The sequence below is a fragment of the Olea europaea genome, chromosome 18, assembly GCF_002742605.1.
Source record: "Olea europaea var. sylvestris chromosome 18, O_europaea_v1, whole genome shotgun sequence".
NCBI lineage: Eukaryota > Viridiplantae > Streptophyta > Magnoliopsida > Lamiales > Oleaceae > Olea > Olea europaea.
The window spans coordinates 22261479-22279474 of record NC_036254.1 but is presented as its reverse complement, the minus strand read 5'-3'; the positions used below and the strand labels follow the sequence as shown (position 1 = coordinate 22279474).

Here is a 17996-nt window from a genome sequence, read left to right as displayed (position 1 = left end):
GACCAGATGTTTCATATGCTCTAAGTGTTACGAGCAGGTTTCAAGCAAACCCTAGTGAGAAATACTAGATAGCGGTTAAGAACATTCTCAAGTACTTGAGAAGGACTCAAGATGTGTTCTTGATCTATGGAGGAAATGAACTGAAAATTCATGGGTATACTGATGCCAGCTTTCAAACTGACAAAGATGATAGCAAATCTCAGTCAGGATATATGTTTACTCTCAACAATGGAGCGGTTAGTTGGAAAATTTCCAAACAGGAGACAACTGCTGATTCAATAACAGAAGCTGAGTACATAGCTGCTTCTAAAGTAGCGAAGGAAGCTGTCTGGATCAAGAAGTTCATCAATGAACTTGGAGTCGTTCCTAGCATTGTTGATCCCATACCTTTGTATTGTGATAACAATGGAGCCATCGCACAGCGAAGGAACCGAGGTCTCATCAACGATGCAAACATGTACTAAGGCAATATCATCTCATCAGGGAGATTATACAAAGAAATGACGTAACGATAGAGCGAGTTCCCACAGATGACAATATTGCAAATCCACTGACAAAGCCGTTGTCACAACAGAAACATGATCGTCATGTGGATGCTTATGGTATTAGATACGTGAGTGATTGGATCTAGTACAAGTGGGAGTTTGCAAGTGTTATGCCCTAGATCCAATTGATTTAGGTTGTAAAAGCTTTTAATATGTTTAATGCATTTAATTTTGGCGAGATCTATTATTTATTTAAATTAATTTTGTGATAAATAATATTAAATAATAGAATCCGAAGATCCAAGTTTAAGTGATTTGTTAATCACAAGGAGTTGTGATTGTGAGATACAAATTACATATAATTGGATCTTGAATAAACCGTGGTCGTAAGTAATAACGAGATACGGATATCATTAATATAGATAGACCATCACGTGTGACACTTCTTACTTATGAAGTAAGTAGCTGATCTCACGAGCTAAAGTGTGATGACACTTAAATGAACATGTGGATGTTTTGTTATAGAACAAAACATTGGAGACCCGCTAAGAGATTCCACATGGATAACTATCTGAGTGTCAGTGGTTAATCTCTAACGTTCGGTAATGAAATTGGTCCTACAACTTGAGGTCATCATAGTACGTTATATGAGGACAGTTATATTTTGACGGTGTTGGATGTTTATCTGCCAAGGGCCGCTAATACGACATCATTCGGGTATGTCAAGAACCATATGAAGGTTGTGAATGATCAATAGAGGATTCGTCACTCTTAGATAGTAAGAGATTGTGATCTGCATTTCGTTCAATTAAGTCAATAATGAAATCCTTGGCCAAGGAGTACATATAAGTCGAAAAGGAGTTTTCGACTCATATTGACTTAATAGAAGAATGAAAGATATGATCGATAATCGAGATTGACACACTTCCTTATCTAGTAGTTAATCGGATCATATTGACGAAGGGATTAAAATTTCATGGTAAACGAACAGTTTTGGTTTTGTCATACCACGTGACATTTTCCGTCAGCTGTATTGCCCTGATACATTGCTAGATGTCAATCTGGGACGACGAGTGTGAATCTTTGATAAATTAAAGAGTGTTTAATTTATCAATTTTGATTAGATCAAAATAATATTTCACGTCGTTAGGCATCGTGGTCGGGAACCTAATGGGTCGCACACAAAAGAGAAATGAAAGATTGCAAATTCCCAATTGATTAGTTTAACAATCGTTGGATAAATTAATTAATTGGATTTGTTATTTATATTCCCGAATTAATTAATTGGATTGATTAATTCACGGATCGGGTTTAATTAAATGGATTAATTAAATAATGGACCGGATTGAACCGAGCCCGTTTGGGTTTATATAAATACGTGACTAGGGTTTGAGGTCCATAAGGTTTTCATTATTCTTACTGGCACAAGAGGAAAAACCCTAGCAGTTGCAGTATATTTTCTGTGTGGATTCATTGGAGGCTGGACAATTGGACAGCTATGGGGGGCAGATGCAAGCTGCTGGAAAGGAATAACGCGAAGGAGTTTGCAAATTAAAGAAAAGGTATATTTCTCATCACAGTTTTTATCTAAATACAAAGCTGAATCCTGAATGGGAATTGAAATTTGTTAAATTCCGCTGTGTATGTTTAAGTAAATTCCCAACAGTTACCAGGCAATTGCAGGAAATGATTGACTTTGACAAAACAAACTGCTTGTTGCCTTTCTTTAGCAGAGAAGACTGCAAAAAAATTGAGCATTTTTTCCTCCCTAACACCATCCATTTCTACACCAAACATGTCATCAGCATCCCCTCCCTTCTGTTTACACCAAATGGAAAATCTTGTCTTCTTCTTCCTTTATCCTCTACTTTGCACCTTAGCAGTTCATTCCACAGATAATTACCTCACGCTGGATATAGCTATTAACTGTGGTTCAACTGGCATTTCAACCGCTTTCAATAACAAAGAATGGACTGGAGATATAACAGAATCAAAATCTACTTCCTCACTATTGATAAAGGGCTCATCCACCACATCAACTGCCTTCCATAATTTTGTTTCAACAGATCCCATTCCCTACCAGACAGCTCGAATCTCTCGCAAGCAATTCTCTTACACGTTTCAAGTACCAACGTTTCAAAAAATTTAAGGATTTGTTCACTGTCGAAGCTGGGGCTTTCAACTCTCCTTAGAAACTTTAGCACTTCACTAACTGCTGATGCCCTCGGTGTGAAGTTTTTGGTTAAGGAGTATTGCATGAATATAGAACAGAATCAACCCCTGAGTATAATTTTCTCTCCTGAACATAGTCAATCTGCTAAAACGTATGCTTTTATAAATGGAATAGAGGTAATACCCATGCCTAGTGATCTTGATTATTCTCATGATGATGATGATATTGGAGCCCGAGTGGTTGGCCAAAAATCTCGATTCTATATCGATAACAGCATTGTGCTTGAAATTATGGAGCGATTAAATTTCAGATGGGACCCTATTCCTTATCCTGGCATGTTTGGGAAATGGGCAATTGTTCCTGATGAAAATATCAAAGATTTTACCTGGAAAACGTCTATGGATGTTGGATTCGGATACTTGCTCGGGCTTCATTTATGCGAGAGAGGACTTCAGATGGCAGAGACTAGAAACAGCGTATTCAGTGTCTCCATAAATGACATGATTGCAGAAACTAATGTTGATATTGGCGTCGTCAGTGGAATCCATTTGCACAGAGACTATATGGTGATGGTGAAAGGAAACAAAGAAGATGGCAGGCGTGATATATCAATTTCCCTGCAGTTAAATGATGAATTGGTAAGTGAACTCTTCAGAGGATTGGAGATATTGAAGTTGAGCAGCCACGATAACAGTCTTGCAAGTCCAAACCCCTCCCCTCCCAGACGATCTTCAAAATCCGCTACAGTGCTAAATTTACAGTCATTTTTTGGTCATGGAAATGCAATTGCTACTGGTGCAGTAATTATAATATCCCTAGTCAACATCATTACTTATAATTTGCGAAAAATTTGGGAAGATAACTGTACCAATTCTGGATACAAACCATCAAACTTGACTGAAAAACTATATCGTCCTTTTTTGCTTACTGAGATCCAATCAGCTACTGAGAACTTCAATGATGCACTTGTTATTTGGGAGGGGTGGATTTGGCAAAGTATACAGAGGATTTATTAGTAAGGAGCAAAAGATTGTAGCCATAAAACGATTAAAATCCAATTCCAGGCAAGGGGCGCGCGAGTTTTGGACAGAGGTCGAAACCCTTTCGAAGCTCCAACATACTAATATCATTTCTTTAATCGGACACTGCAACAAGTGCCAAGAAATGATCCTTCTCTATGAATATGCTTCTAATGGCACATTGGCTGACCATCTCTCTGGACTCAGTGGAGATAGCGATTATCACTCTTCTCTCTCTTGGAAGCAGCGACTGAGGATCTGCACAGGGGTAGGCCGAGGATTAGACTACCTGCACACTGGCACTGATCAAGGAATCATACACTATGACATAAAGGCTTCAAACATCTTGCTGGATGAAAATTTGGAGACTAAGATTTCAGATTTGGGTTTAGCCAAAGCTTGAAAGAGAAATCGGGTGCAAAGCTATGTCAGCACTAACGTTAAAATAACATATGGGTATATTTGTCACAATACACACAAGAGGTAATTTTCATTCATACGGTCAATAGGTGGGTTACAGAGTTTATATAGGAAAAAAAACTCCTAATTTTGGATAATCACAAATCTATAGCTAATTAATTGATTCTACACATAGTTACCGAATTCTATTCCCTTAAAATGATACAATTATATATGATTTATGTTTCCAGAAAAAGATTTCTAACAGCTCACGCCAACACTCCCCCTCAAGTTGATGCATACAGGTCTCTGATACCTAACTTGTCAAGTGAGTTGTGAAAGTCCTAGCTTGAAACTGCCTTTGTGAGTATGTCTGCTAGTTGATCCTTGGACTTTACAAAAGAGAAACGAATTGTCTTTGCTACCAAGTTTTCCTTGATGAAGTGTCGATCTATTTCCACATGTTTTGTTCTATCATGTTGAACCGGGTCATGAGATATGGCAATGGCAGCTTTGTTGTCACAGTATAGATCCATCTCAGTAATAGGAGCAAAGCCAAGTTCAGTGAGCAATTTTTTGATCCAGAGGAGTTCACAAAGTCCTTTTGCCATTCCACGAAACTCCTCTTCAGTACTCGATAATGATACCACTTTTTGCTTCTTACTTCTCCATGTAACGAGATTACCGCCTACAAACATGAAGTAGCCTGAGGTAGACCTCCTATCTGAAATGTTCCCCGCCCAATCTGCATCTGTATAGCCATCAACTTTCAAGTGATCATTCTTTGAAAACATCAGTCTCCTCCCCGGTGAGGACTTTAGATATCGAAGTATTCGAGTCACAGCATCCATGTGGTCTTTGCTAGGGCTATGCATAAACTGGCTAACTACACTTACGGCATAGGCAATATCTGGACGAGAATGAGACAAGTATATAAGTTTGCCAACTAATTTTTGATATCTCCCTTTATCCGTTGGCACTTGATCTGAACACTCACTCAGCTTAAGGTTTTGAGTGATAGGAGTATCTGCTGGTTTACATTCCAACATCCACACCTCAGCCAACAAGTCTAGCACATATTTTCTTTGGGATAGGAATATGCCTTGTCTTCATCTAACCACTTCAATTCCCAGGAAATACTTGAGGCCTCCCAAGTTCTTTATCTCGAACTCAGACGCCAGCTGTTTCTGAATTCTGGATATCTCTTCTTTATCATCCCCTGTGATAATCATGTCATCCACATACACTATCAATGCAGTTACTTTGCCTCCATTATGCTTAAGAAAGAGTGTATGGTCTGAGTCACTCTGTTTGAACCCATATTTCTTCATTGCCACACTAAATCGTCCGAACCATGCTCGAGGTGACTGCTTCAAGCCATATAATGCTCGCTGCAATTTACACACGACATTTTGTGAAGACCCTGTATAGCCCGGAGGGAGGTCCATATAGACTTCTTCTTCGAGGTCGCCATGAAGAAATGCATTCTTCAAATCAAGCTGATGTAGTGGCCAGTCAAGATTAGCAGCGAGGGACAATAGTATTCTAACAGTGTTTAGTTTAGCAACTGGTGAAAACGTCTCTTGGTAGTCTATCCCATATGTCTGTGTATACCCCTTCGCGACTAGCCTTACTTTGTACCACTCAATGGATCCATCTGCCTTGTGTTTGATGGAAAATATCCATCTGCATCCTACTATCTTATTTCCTTCAGGTAATGAAACTAGTATCCACGTGTTATTCTTTACTAGTGCCTCCATCTCATCTTTTATTGCCTGAGTCCATTTGGAATCTGATAAGGCATCCTGAATTCCTGTTGGAACATGATTAGAAGAGAGAACATGTACAAAAGCTTTCATTGGATCAGATAACTTCGTGGTGGATACATAGTTGGCAACTGGATATCTTGATCTTCGTTTTTCAATGTCTGGAGAGTATCTACTTGGAGGTTTGCCTCGATTATGCCTGAAAGGTAAATTATAGCCACCAGGAGTATCTAAATTGCTTATATGTGAAGGAGTACTGACCTCAGAGATATTCTCAGGATATGGGCCTGCGGATACTGAAGAGAAAGGGGGCTCTAGTTCGGTGGAGTTTGGTTCAGCTTCTACAGTTGGTTCCGGATCTTGAGTCATATCATTCCTTAAGTCAATATCTATCGGAGCTGTCTCTATCTCAGTATTATTTGACCACTCAAACTTCGACCAATTCAACTCTTCATCCCTTGTCTCCCCCTGAAGAGGAGAATTGGATGTTGCAGAAAAAAATGTGTCAGACTCCGAGAAGGTAACATCCATAGCTCGTTTGAGCAGACCAATCTTGAAATTCGTGTGCTCATTTTTAGAGACTTAATCGGATCGAATCGCTCGTTGGAGCTTACTGGGCTCTAATACCATGTCACAATACACACAAGAGGTAATTTTCATTCATACGGTCAATAGGTGGGTTAAAGAGTTTATATAGGAAAAAAACTCCTAATTTTGGATAATCACAAATCTGTAGCTAATTAATTGATTCTACACATAATTGCCTAATTCTATTCCTTTAAAATGATACAATTATATATGATTTATGTTTCCAGAAAAAGATTTCTAACAGCTCACGCCAACAATATTGACCCAGACTATTTCAGAAGTCATAGATTGAGAAGGAAGAGTGACACATATGCCTTTGGGGTTGTGTTGTTGGAAGTACTGTGTGAAAGACCAGCACTGGATCGAAGAGTCGAAGAGGATAAGCAGAGGATCCTCGCCATTTGGGCTCAAGATTGCATCAGCAAAGGAGAAATTGATCAGCTTGTTGCTCCAAGTCTGAGGGGCCAAATATCAATAGAGAGCCTGATGACATTTCTTGAAGTTGCTAAAAGATGCTTGCATGACGAACCAAATAAACGGCCTACAATGGCTCAAGTTGTGGTACAACTTGAGTCTGCACTGGAGCAGCAGGAAAGTTCAAACTCTTCTGCTCCAGAGATAACGAGTTCTGATAGTGTCGTGCCTTGTGCTGGGAAAACTTTCCATTCAATTAGCACAGAGATAAAAGAAATGTCCTCTGTGGATGAGTAGAATAGGCCACTCTCTCTGACTGAAAGAAGCAAAATGGTTCAGAATGCTGAGCCATCAGGCAGAGGAGCACAAGTGTTTAAGAGAAACAAAATTGCTTATAAGCTACCACGATTTTGGCCATGGAACGCATTATGGAAAAGGGCAAACAAAATAAAGAAAAACCATTTATCAATACCAGGTATTGTAATGACTGTATACAAATTAGATAACAACCTCGTAATTGGAAGTGATTTCAAATGGTTGTCTCATCAACTCACCCTAAGCTCAATAAGAAGAAAGATGCAGTTTTATATATTACATATTCTTGTCTTACGTTCTGTTACCTGTCTACCTTGTGGATTTATTATGATGAACCTTACACAGAATCATTTATAATTGGAGCAGCCAAGCTAGAAATTAATCTTAGGCTTGTTTGAGACATCTATCTCATGTAAGTTCTATCTGTGTGTTTGCGTGAACGCAAAGTCTCAAATATTATTATCAAAATGCTTCTCATTTTTTGATGTTTCAGTAAGTCTAGAAATGAAAAGGATAGCCTGAAAAGGATACGTACGATCCCAAAATTATTGGAAGAAAAACGTAGTATTTGTTTGTTGTTTTAGTTGTGAAACAATTGTTGTCAATACACATATTTATGTCTTCTGAAATTTTTCAAGTAATAAACATTGTATGTAAAATAGCTTATAACTTAAGATCTTGATTGAGGCTGGTTTGTCACTGTAAGTGAACAAGTCAAGCTTGGTTCCTTTGATAATTAGAACGGACAAGCTCGAGCAAACTTATTTGAATTGCACTAGGTTCAATCCAATTTAAGTCTCACAGTGAATAATGGAATTATCTTGCAGCATATTTTGGAGAGGAAGTTGCATCGCATAGATTTGATCTGGCTACAATTGCAGCTGCAACTAATTACTTTTCGCGACCAAATAAGATTGGAGAAGGAAGATTTGGTACTGTTTATAGGGTCAGGTTTGCTTTACCTTGTTTTGCTTGGAAATTTGGATGGTGATTTGAAGTTCAATCTTTCTGCTATTGCTATTCTATTGGTATAAGGTTTGTTATCTACAGGACAGGAAGTAGCTGTTAAAAGGAAGGCATCGAATAGCTGCCAAGGCTTTACTAAATTTAAAAATGAAGTCCTTTTGCTTTCCAAACTTCAGCATCCAAACCTCATTAAACTACTTGGAGATCGCATTCATAGAGAAGAATGGATACTTGTATATGAGTTCATGGAGAACAAATCTCTAGATGCTTACCTATTTGGTTAGATTCCAGTCATCCTCTCATTTTTCTAAGACTACACTTTAGATTCTGGAATATAATTTTCTTCTGCACTAATTAAATACTAATAAACATATATGAGCTAACTTGACATGAAATGAGACAGGTGAAACAAGACATAAACTTGGATGGACCATACATTTCAAAATTGTTATTGATATTGCTCGTGGAATTCTTCATCTTCATTAAGATTCAAGATTGAGAATTATTCATAGAGATATCAAAGTAAGCAATATTTTACTTGACAAAGAGATGAACCAAGTAAGCAATATTTTACTTGACAAAGAGATGAACCCTAAAATTTCGAATTTCGGTTTGGATTGTACTTTAGAAGAACATCAAGCTGAAATGACAACCTCGAGGATTGTTGGGACATAGTAAGTATCAAGACAAACACGCGTGCTTTTAACTCTACCTCCATCTAAAGTAGCACACCAATTTGTGTAATTTATCCAATATTGGCATGCAGTGGTTATATGTCTCCAGAATATACCATTCATGGTATAGTCTTAGTTAAGTCAAACGTGTTTAGTTTTGGAGTTGTTGTCCTAGAGATTCTGCATGGAAGAAGAAGCTATAGTTTTTGTAGCCCTCAGGAGTGTGAAGATTATAGTGCTCTTGACCCTCTTAAGCGTGTAAGTAAAGGAAATAACTTAAAGATTATCCTTCTAATACTTGATGTCACCAAATATATACGCTAAGAAATGAGTTGTATATATATGGTATCTGTTCAGGTCTGGAAGATGTGGAACGAAGGAAAAGCCTTAGAATTTTTAGATAAATCAATGAAGGATGAGTTTCTAGCAGATGAAGCACTAAGATGTATACAAGTTGGACTTTTATGTGTCCAAGATCTACCTGGTGATCGACCAACAATGCAATCAGTGCTAGGGATGTTGGAAGGAGAAGTTCCGTCGTTGCCACAACCATTACCACCTCGTGCATATGTTAAAAAAGAAACATATTCTAGTTCGAAGATGAGCACTCACATCAACGCTACCAATGAGGTAACTATTACAGAGTTAGAGTGTCGATAGACAGCATGTCCACATGACTGTAGCCTTTTTGGTTCAGTTTGAAGGTGTCTTTCATATGATTGTCAACAAAGAAACATCATTAATCTTATGAAGCTATTTTATGTTTGCATGCTATACACAACCCATATAGTAGTTTTTTGTATGTAAATCATATAAATACGTTAGTAATAGTTCTCATTTGCATCCTTTCTTTGAATTTGAACAGTTGTAATGACATTGAAGTCCTACATTTGAATGATAAGACTATTTGTCTTTTACTTTACTAAATTGTTTTTTATTATACAATTTTCATCGGATAGACATTTCGAGCTCATTTGTAACAAATGGTAAGATTGCATTTAAAATTGAGTATGAATGAAAATTAAGGAATATCAAGTCATTTAAGTAGCCATTATAGTGAAAAACGACACATTATTACAATAAATATAAAAGAGAAAAAATTTTGAGAACTAAAAAAGAAAAAAGAACCCATGTAAAAAGAACATACATAAAAAGAATGGTGCAATAATATACAGCAAGTAAATTAGTCGTGTCCGGCAAGAGGGATGTGAAAGTAATCTTTATTTAATTTCAAAAATGAATTGAAGAAATTTAATGACTACTTTAAATATAGAGGCATATATAGAGGCATACCTTTCTTTTTCATTCCTTCATCCTCCTTATAAATTAAGCTTTGTTGAACCTAATCCACGACCTATAGCTGTACTATTAACATGGTCTTTTGTTAATATGTAACAACAAAAATTTGTAACGACAAAGGATAATATTATTATCAGTCTCTCATTAACACCCTGAATTAGGGGTTTTGATTTGAGCCGAAAATACTATTCAATTCCGTAAACACATAATAATCACAAAATAAGTAATAATCGTGCGAAAAATTAAAGAATACGAGAGATGTTTCACTCATGAAAGATTTCAAATGTTCACGTGCTCTAAATGGTGCTACTTAACACTCAACAGTTTATACATACATTTGTATTTTCAACTACTAAAGGGGGCAATGGCGAGTGGCAGTGGTGTTTTGGGTTTGTGTGGAGTAAGGCTGTACAAAAAATCAAATCGAACCGAAATCCTTAAGCTGAAACCGTTGATTTGGGTCTACGTGGACCCGTGGTCTTATTTCCCTTAAACCAAACCAAACCGTTTCAAAATAGTTTGGTTTAAGTTTTGATTTTCAAAAATCGCACAAAATCGAACCGAACCGTTTTAATATTTTTTTAATTAAAACATTAATTTTATTAACTTAAAAATTTTACAGTTTTCACTTTTTAGAAAAAAAATATCAATTTAGCAATACAAATTACAACCAGTCTATTGAAATAATCATAGAAAATAAATTAGTTTCATCATTATTGGCTTATAGTTTAACAAGTTCACAAAGCATATTCTCACATAATATCTAAACTAAACTAAAATTATTTCAAAATCATATGAAATAATATATATATATATATATATATATATATATATATATATATATTCAACAATCCAAATTATAATTTAACAAAACTATGTCAACAAATCTCCTCCAAAGTTTCTGAAGCCCTAGCATAAATTCTCATTTCCTTAACATTTGACACTTGTCTGCCACTACTGAACGAATTGCCAGTCACCTTTGCCTATTAGTATGCTAATTTCTACTTGAATTGCATCTCTCTCTTCTCTTTCGGCAAGTCTGAGACTCTCATTCAAACTATTTTTTCATTGTTCTTTCTTTTATTTGTTGTTTTTTAAATTATTATATACTTGTGAATTGTGATTTGGATAGAAAAATAATTGTTTGTATGCTTTGATGATTAATGAATTTATTTATGGTTTGAAAAGAACGAAAGGACGGATCGTGTTCATTATGTGAAAATGTTAAAGTTCTTTAACTAGTACTACTACCTTCTACTTTCATAAAGTAGTTAGAGAATGAAATTCATCAATTCTTAATAAACCTAAACTCTATCAATCTTTGTACATCTAAATATATCTCGTTCAATCCTTATTTAACATCTCACTAGCAAGATGAAATGAATTTTAACCAAATTATAATAGTAGAACGTAACTCTATTTTTACCAATCGCTATATGACAATAGGAATGTCAAACAAGAAAATGTAAATAAAAATGAAGAAAGATATATTTGTTCTATTAACATCTTTCAGCAATTATCTTTAAAAATAATTTATTCATGAGTTTTATGGTAAATATGAATGTAATTTAACATTTAACATTATTAGTTATCATTTAAACTTATATGTTAACTTATGTTAAATATATTACTATAAAATTGATAGGTAAATCGTGAATTAAAACTGAATCAAACCGCAAATTATGGTGGTTTGGTTCGAAAAATAAAATGGTTTGGTTTGGTTTGAAAAAATTTCAAACCACTTAAAATAATTTGAGTTGAAAATATAGCACAAACTATTCAAACTGAACAGCATTTACCCCTAGTGTGGAGCAGGGTAGAAGAGGAATAACTTTTTTTTCTTTTTATATTATATGCACTATAATTTTTATTTCTTGCACCACATATTAGTTATACTTAGGCCTAGAAGCCGTTTGGTTTGAGTCGATTTTGATTCAAACTTGAAACCAAAATCAAATTGGTTTGGGTGAATTTTGACCCAAACCAATTTACTCTAACTCTTAAATCTAACTGTACTAAACCAATATGGTTCAGTTTCGATTAGCCGATTTGGACTTATCGTCCAAATTGATTTTTTTTTTAATTTTGTGTCCACTTAGATTATAAGAACTAAAATAATCGAATAATTTTATTTTACAAGAACCATTGACTAACAAATAAAATCAAGTTAATAGAGACAGATCGACCAAAAAATTTAAGAATTTTGTTCTTTTTTATACATTATGTAACTTGATTGACTGAGTAAGGAAAAAGACTAAGTATAATATAATGAAATTGTGAAAGGAAATTTTCAGTACTATTACTTACTAGCGACACATAGATTGGAAGAAATTGAGATATAATTATAAGATTATGAATTATATTTTAATTTTTATCTTTGTTATAAAAAGGTAAACATGTAAGAGGGTTAGGCCAGTTCGATTAACCAGCTATTTGAGGTTTTAAATCATGGCTGAACCGACCCACTTTATTTAATAAAAAAATCAAACTAAATCAATTACATGTATCAAACCGACCTCAACCAGTTTGATTTGATTGGTTTGATCGATTTCTCGATTTTTTTGCCCCCATTCCTAGTTATACTTAAGGTTCTTAATCTTTACTCATTATAACACTTAGCCCTTGTTTGAGCCCCCATTCTTCCAAAAATTCATTCTTTTCAAAACTTATTTTTAACTACACATTTTTCAATAAAATAATATTACACACAAATTCAAAATTTTACCTTAATTTTTAATCACATATTCTCCATCAATCATTATTTAAAAATGTATTCTTTCACTTAAAATGGGGCTAAAACAAGGGCTTATATCCCTAAAGATTTTTCATATCATTTTTTTTATCCTCAAAATTTTCATTAGTTAGCACATTCTATAATTGATAATAGTTTTATGTCCAAAAATTTGTTGAAATGACATAAAAGAACTTATTTTTCATCATATTTTAAAAAATAGATAAATATAAAATACGAAAAATATTTTTTCCTCATTTCAAATCATGAAAATAAAATATCTTCATATAAATAATTATCAAAGACAAGACGTGCTGTAGTGGTAAAAATTATTGAGAAATTTTCATAAGTAAGATGATAACTATTGCCCATTTCAAAAGTGAGAATAAAAGTTTCAAATTTCAAAAATTAGATATTCGTTAAAATTTAATTATAATTTAATTAATTAATTATATATTTTATTAATTAAATACAAATCCATGCAATTTGGTCACAGATTTACAATTTAATTAGCTACATATTATTTTTTTTTATCACAAATTGGAATTTTATTAAGTTACAAATTATTTTATTGTCACAATTCAAAAATTTTGTAGGTCACAATTTGTTCATCAGTCACAAATAAAAAATTTATACGATCACAAATCACAAATATTATAGGTCATAATAGTCACATTATTAATTTCATAGGTCACACATTATTTCTTGATCACAATTTATCTTTTTTATTGGTAACATATTATTTATTGATCACAGATTAACCAATTTAATGGTCACCCAAATAATTTGTGACCACCTAATGTGAACTCGTGTAGACAAACGCTACCAAACCCACGATCAAGATTGAAAATCAACCCAAGAAAGTCAAAGCAAGGTTTTGGATTAAACTCAATAAATTTGGAACCAAACAACCCGAATGGCCGACGATGTACAGACTTCTTGATTCCGCAAAAATATGTAAATCTCACCCGGTTGATTTGATCGCCACAAGATTTAAATCTTAATAAGTTCGTAGATTGTCCAATTGAAGAACACAAGAAGAAAGCAATAAAAGTCTCTCAATAATAATAATGCCAAAAGTTGCAATACAATGAATACTAATGAGTATTTATACTAAAACCCTAAGATATGGTAAAAATGTGCATAATCTCCAAAATATGCTAAAATTATGGAAAGAAATAAATTTTATCAAAAAAAGGAAAATTCGTGAAATTTGGAACAATCCTCCCCTAAATAGACCCATGCAGTCGCATGGTTCAATTCCATGCGACCGTATGGAACAACCAAGTTCAGCCGATTGACACCCTACCTCTATCTGTGCGACCACAAGAGGTAGAGAACTATGCGGTACCATGGTTCTTCACTTCGGCTCCGTTTTCGTCCACTTTTAACACATTGATCCAAGCTTCTTCGGTCTTCGATCCCATCTTAAAACTTGCTCCATTTTAAATCTTGAACATGGTGTCATCAACAGTTGCCTTGACGAGCAATCACAACGCCTCTTTCACTCACTTCGCCCTCAATCGCGTCATCGGTCCACTATCGACTATCAATGGATAGTTTCCCGGGCTTGAAATTGGACTTGACTTCAACGCTTGCGTGTCCTAGATCACATCATCCCCTCCCTCTTCAAAAAGATTCATCCTCGAATCTAAACCTGCATCAAAGAGAAAAAGATCAGACACATCAAAAGTTGCTGAAACGTTATACTCAACTGGAAGATCTAATTTGTATGCATTGTCATTGATCTTCTCAAGCACTTGAAATAGTCCATCTCCCCTTGGCTGCAACTTTGATTTTCTCTGTTCTGGGAATCGCTCTTTCCGAAAGTACACCCAAACCCAATCTTCTAGTTAGAAGGTAACAATCTTCCTGCCCTTATTTGCTTACTCAGCGTAATGCTTGCTCTTCTTCTCAATTTGCTCCCGTACCTTTTCATTGAGTGATTTCACCAACTCTGTCTTCCTCTTCCCATCCAAGCTATCTCGTTCATTCACAAGCAAATGTATTAAATCCATAGGTGTTATTGGATTAAAACCATAAACAATTTCAAATGGAGAAAACAACGTAGTGGGAGTGTGTGGCCTTATTAAATGCAAACTCTATGAAAGGTAAACATTCTTCCCAATTTTTCAAGTTCTTATTAACCACAGTGCGCAATAGCTGTGTTATGGTCCTATTCATTACTTCGGTTTGACCATCAATTTGTGGGTGACAAGTTGTAGAAAATAGTAATTTCGTGCCTAACTTATTCCACAAGACCCTCCAAAAGTGACTAAGAAATTTGACGTCCCCATCTGGCACGATACTCTTAGGTACTCCATGCAAGTGCACAATTTCTTTAAAAAACAAGTCTGCAATATTAGTGGCATCATCGGTTTTGTGACATGGAATGAAATGGGCCATTTTACTAAACCTATCCACCACTATAAAAATCGAATCCCGTCCATTTTTAGTCCTAGGTAAACCTAACATAATTCATGGAAATATCTACCCAAGGTTCACTAGGCACTAGCAAAGGTGTGTAAAGTCCATGAGGTAAGACTCTAGATTTGGCATTTTTACAAGTTATGCATCGACTGTAAATCCGTTCCACATCAACTTTCATTTTAGACCAATAAAAGTGTTCAGTTAATATTTCTAAAATCTTTGCTACTCTAAAGTGACCCATTAGTCCCCCACTATGTACTTATCTAACCAACAACTCACGCATAGAGCAATTAGGAACACATAATTTGTTTTCCCTAAACAAGTACCCCTAATTCTTAAAGAACTTATCTATAGCCCTCTTATGTCATGAATTGTAAATGTTGAAAAAGTCAAGATCACTATCATACATGCCTTTAATGTACTCAAAGCCAAGTAATTTCGCACTTAAAGTAGTTAGAAACACATTCATTCTCGACAATGCATTTGCCACCACATTTTCTTTACCTTGTTTGTAACGGATGACATATGGAAAAGTTCCTATGAATTCCATCCAGCTTGCATGTAGTTTGTTCAACTTATCTTGACCCTGCAAACTAGATATAACCTTGATCTTGGTACCTTAGCTCTTATACCAAATGATACAAACCCGGTTAGCATGGTCACAATCGAACCCACATGAATTGACACCAGATTCCAAGAATGCCAAATAATCAAGGTTTAGGATTTAATTCACAAATTATGAACCAAGCAACCAATAGTATATTAAACAATTGACCTCTTGATCACGAAACTTATAAATTTCAAAATAAGAATAATTTTGAAGCTCAAAGCTTCGGAAGAAAATCCTTCAATAATTCATTATAAAAGTTATCTACAATTGAAAATAAAGAAACTATTTATACTAACCTAATAAACCAAATTAAAAAAAAAAAACGGAAAAACAGATTTAAGATCTCAAAATATCAATTGGAATTAGAGGTCTACCAAAATTAAAACTCTCGCCAATTTGGAAAATTTTGTCTTGCAAACACACGGTGCGGTCGCAGGGCACTTGAGGCTGTAGTCTCATGGCTGTATTGATTTTTGCCTCTTTAATCCCATGTGCGACCGCATGGAATTCATGATGTGCGGTCGCATGAGCCGTGGTTTTCTCTCCAAACATCAGCCGCTTGTATATCTGCAACAGCCGACCAATTTTCTTCTCTTTTTTCCAAGCTGGTGATGCAAATACGTGAATATATATTATAACCTTGCAGCCTCCAACTAGTTGTAGTCCCAGCTGGAGTCTCTTTTAATGTGTATCCTCAATTCTTCTAAAGCCGCCGCCTATAATGTTGTGTATATATATAATAAAACAGCCCTCAAATATGTTTTTTTGTCTACATGCATGTGTATAATAAATTAAATTCAGCATCTTAAGTTAATTTGCTCCCAAGGATTCCAGCATGTAACTAGGAATCAACCCCCTTGTAGAACTTGGTCTTAAGCTTCCTAATTCCAATTCTTTGGACTCCTTATCTCAACGATTGGATTGGCCAGATTTATCACTCCATTCGGTCTCTATGCCGACTTCTTGTAACTCCATTTCTCCACACTGTTTCGATAGTCAAGCCCTCCATTTATCTCTTCAATTAGCATGCTAACTCTATCCCTTGGAATCTCGTGGCTCGAAGCTCGAACAAATATTTTCTTGGTCTTCTTGGCCCGAATGAAGCTCGAACTCAGCACTCGATCTCTCGCCATCAATCAATAAATCTTTGGTGGTTTGTTGCCTATTTCGGATCACATCATCCCCTCTCTCTTCTAAAGGATTCGACCGTAAATCCAAACCTTGTTCGTCCAAATTGTAGCCCTTGTTTCCAATTAGTGCAAGCACATGAAATGGTCCATCGCCTCTAGGATGAAACTTGGACCGCTTTTGAATCCTTATCCACCTCTTGCATAAATAAACCTAATCACCTTCACAATGATCAAAGTTTTAAATCCTTATCTGCCTCTTGCATAAATAAACCTAATCACCTTCACAGTGATCAAAGTGTGTATGTTTTGACGGCTTCTTCTTGCAAGTATAAGGTGCTCCAAGGATAATGTCGTTTGATGATCCACTGTACATTTTCCTTGACCGCTTTTATCTGAGCAACTTTAGAAATGACACTTCGAATACATGCAATTTTCCCAGCATATCACCCTTGCCATTCAATCCATTGCATATGAATTCATTCCAACGCCATTGATACTTCTTTGTCTCCTCGGGAATTACAAATTCAACCAAAGGTAAATAAGAGAAATCCAAACCAAGATGTTGTTGTTGAGTGTTATCCACTAATTTATTACCAATGCCCGGGTTGTAAGGGATTCCAATTGGCTCATCGTCATGGACCAAGTTTTCAAAATCCTGCAAAACAGATATAACAAAATAGGGAGAGGGAGTTGTGAGTTTTCTCCTACGCCCCTTCAATTTTAACCTCATCTTCATGCAAGCTCACTTCCAACTCCTTTTTTATTTCAGAAGACCCTACTCCATTTTCCACTTGTAGCTCCACTTCTATTTTAGTCACTTCGCGATTTTCACTCTGGACTTCCTTTTCATCTTCCCGTGACTCTTCTCCATTTTTTTCACAATCAAACATCTCACTAATTTCTCCTTTACTCTCTTACCCCTCTAAGTGATTAATTTGAGAATTAACCTTATCACAAAGCCTTGATACTTCTAATTTAAAATCTCAGCTCCCAACTC

General features: G+C 35.4%; 3 protein-coding genes across 3 annotated transcripts; all 3 read left to right on the top strand.

Moving 5' to 3' along the window:
- Positions 1 to 2280: 2280 nt before the first annotated feature.
- On the top strand, positions 2281 to 4080 carry LOC111366867 (putative receptor-like protein kinase At5g39000). The gene is made up of 3 exons (XM_022987555.1): positions 2281 to 2610; positions 2655 to 3640; positions 3723 to 4080. The coding sequence occupies exons 1-3, from the start codon at positions 2281 to 2283 to the stop codon at positions 4078 to 4080; spliced, it is 1674 nt and encodes a 557-aa protein (XP_022843323.1).
- A 2560-nt stretch (positions 4081 to 6640) lies between these two features.
- LOC111366866 (receptor-like protein kinase ANXUR1) lies at positions 6641 to 7141 on the top strand. Its single transcript, XM_022987553.1, has one exon. It carries the CDS (start codon positions 6641 to 6643, stop codon positions 7139 to 7141), a length of 501 nt encoding a protein of 166 aa, XP_022843321.1.
- Positions 7142 to 8674: 1533 nt separating this feature from the next.
- Positions 8675 to 9550, top strand: LOC111366865 (putative receptor-like protein kinase At4g00960). Its single transcript, XM_022987552.1, has 4 exons — positions 8675 to 8799; positions 8892 to 9057; positions 9157 to 9429; positions 9497 to 9550. The coding sequence occupies exons 1-4, from the start codon at positions 8675 to 8677 to the stop codon at positions 9548 to 9550; spliced, it is 618 nt and encodes a 205-aa protein (XP_022843320.1).
- Positions 9551 to 17996: the final 8446 nt, after the last annotated feature.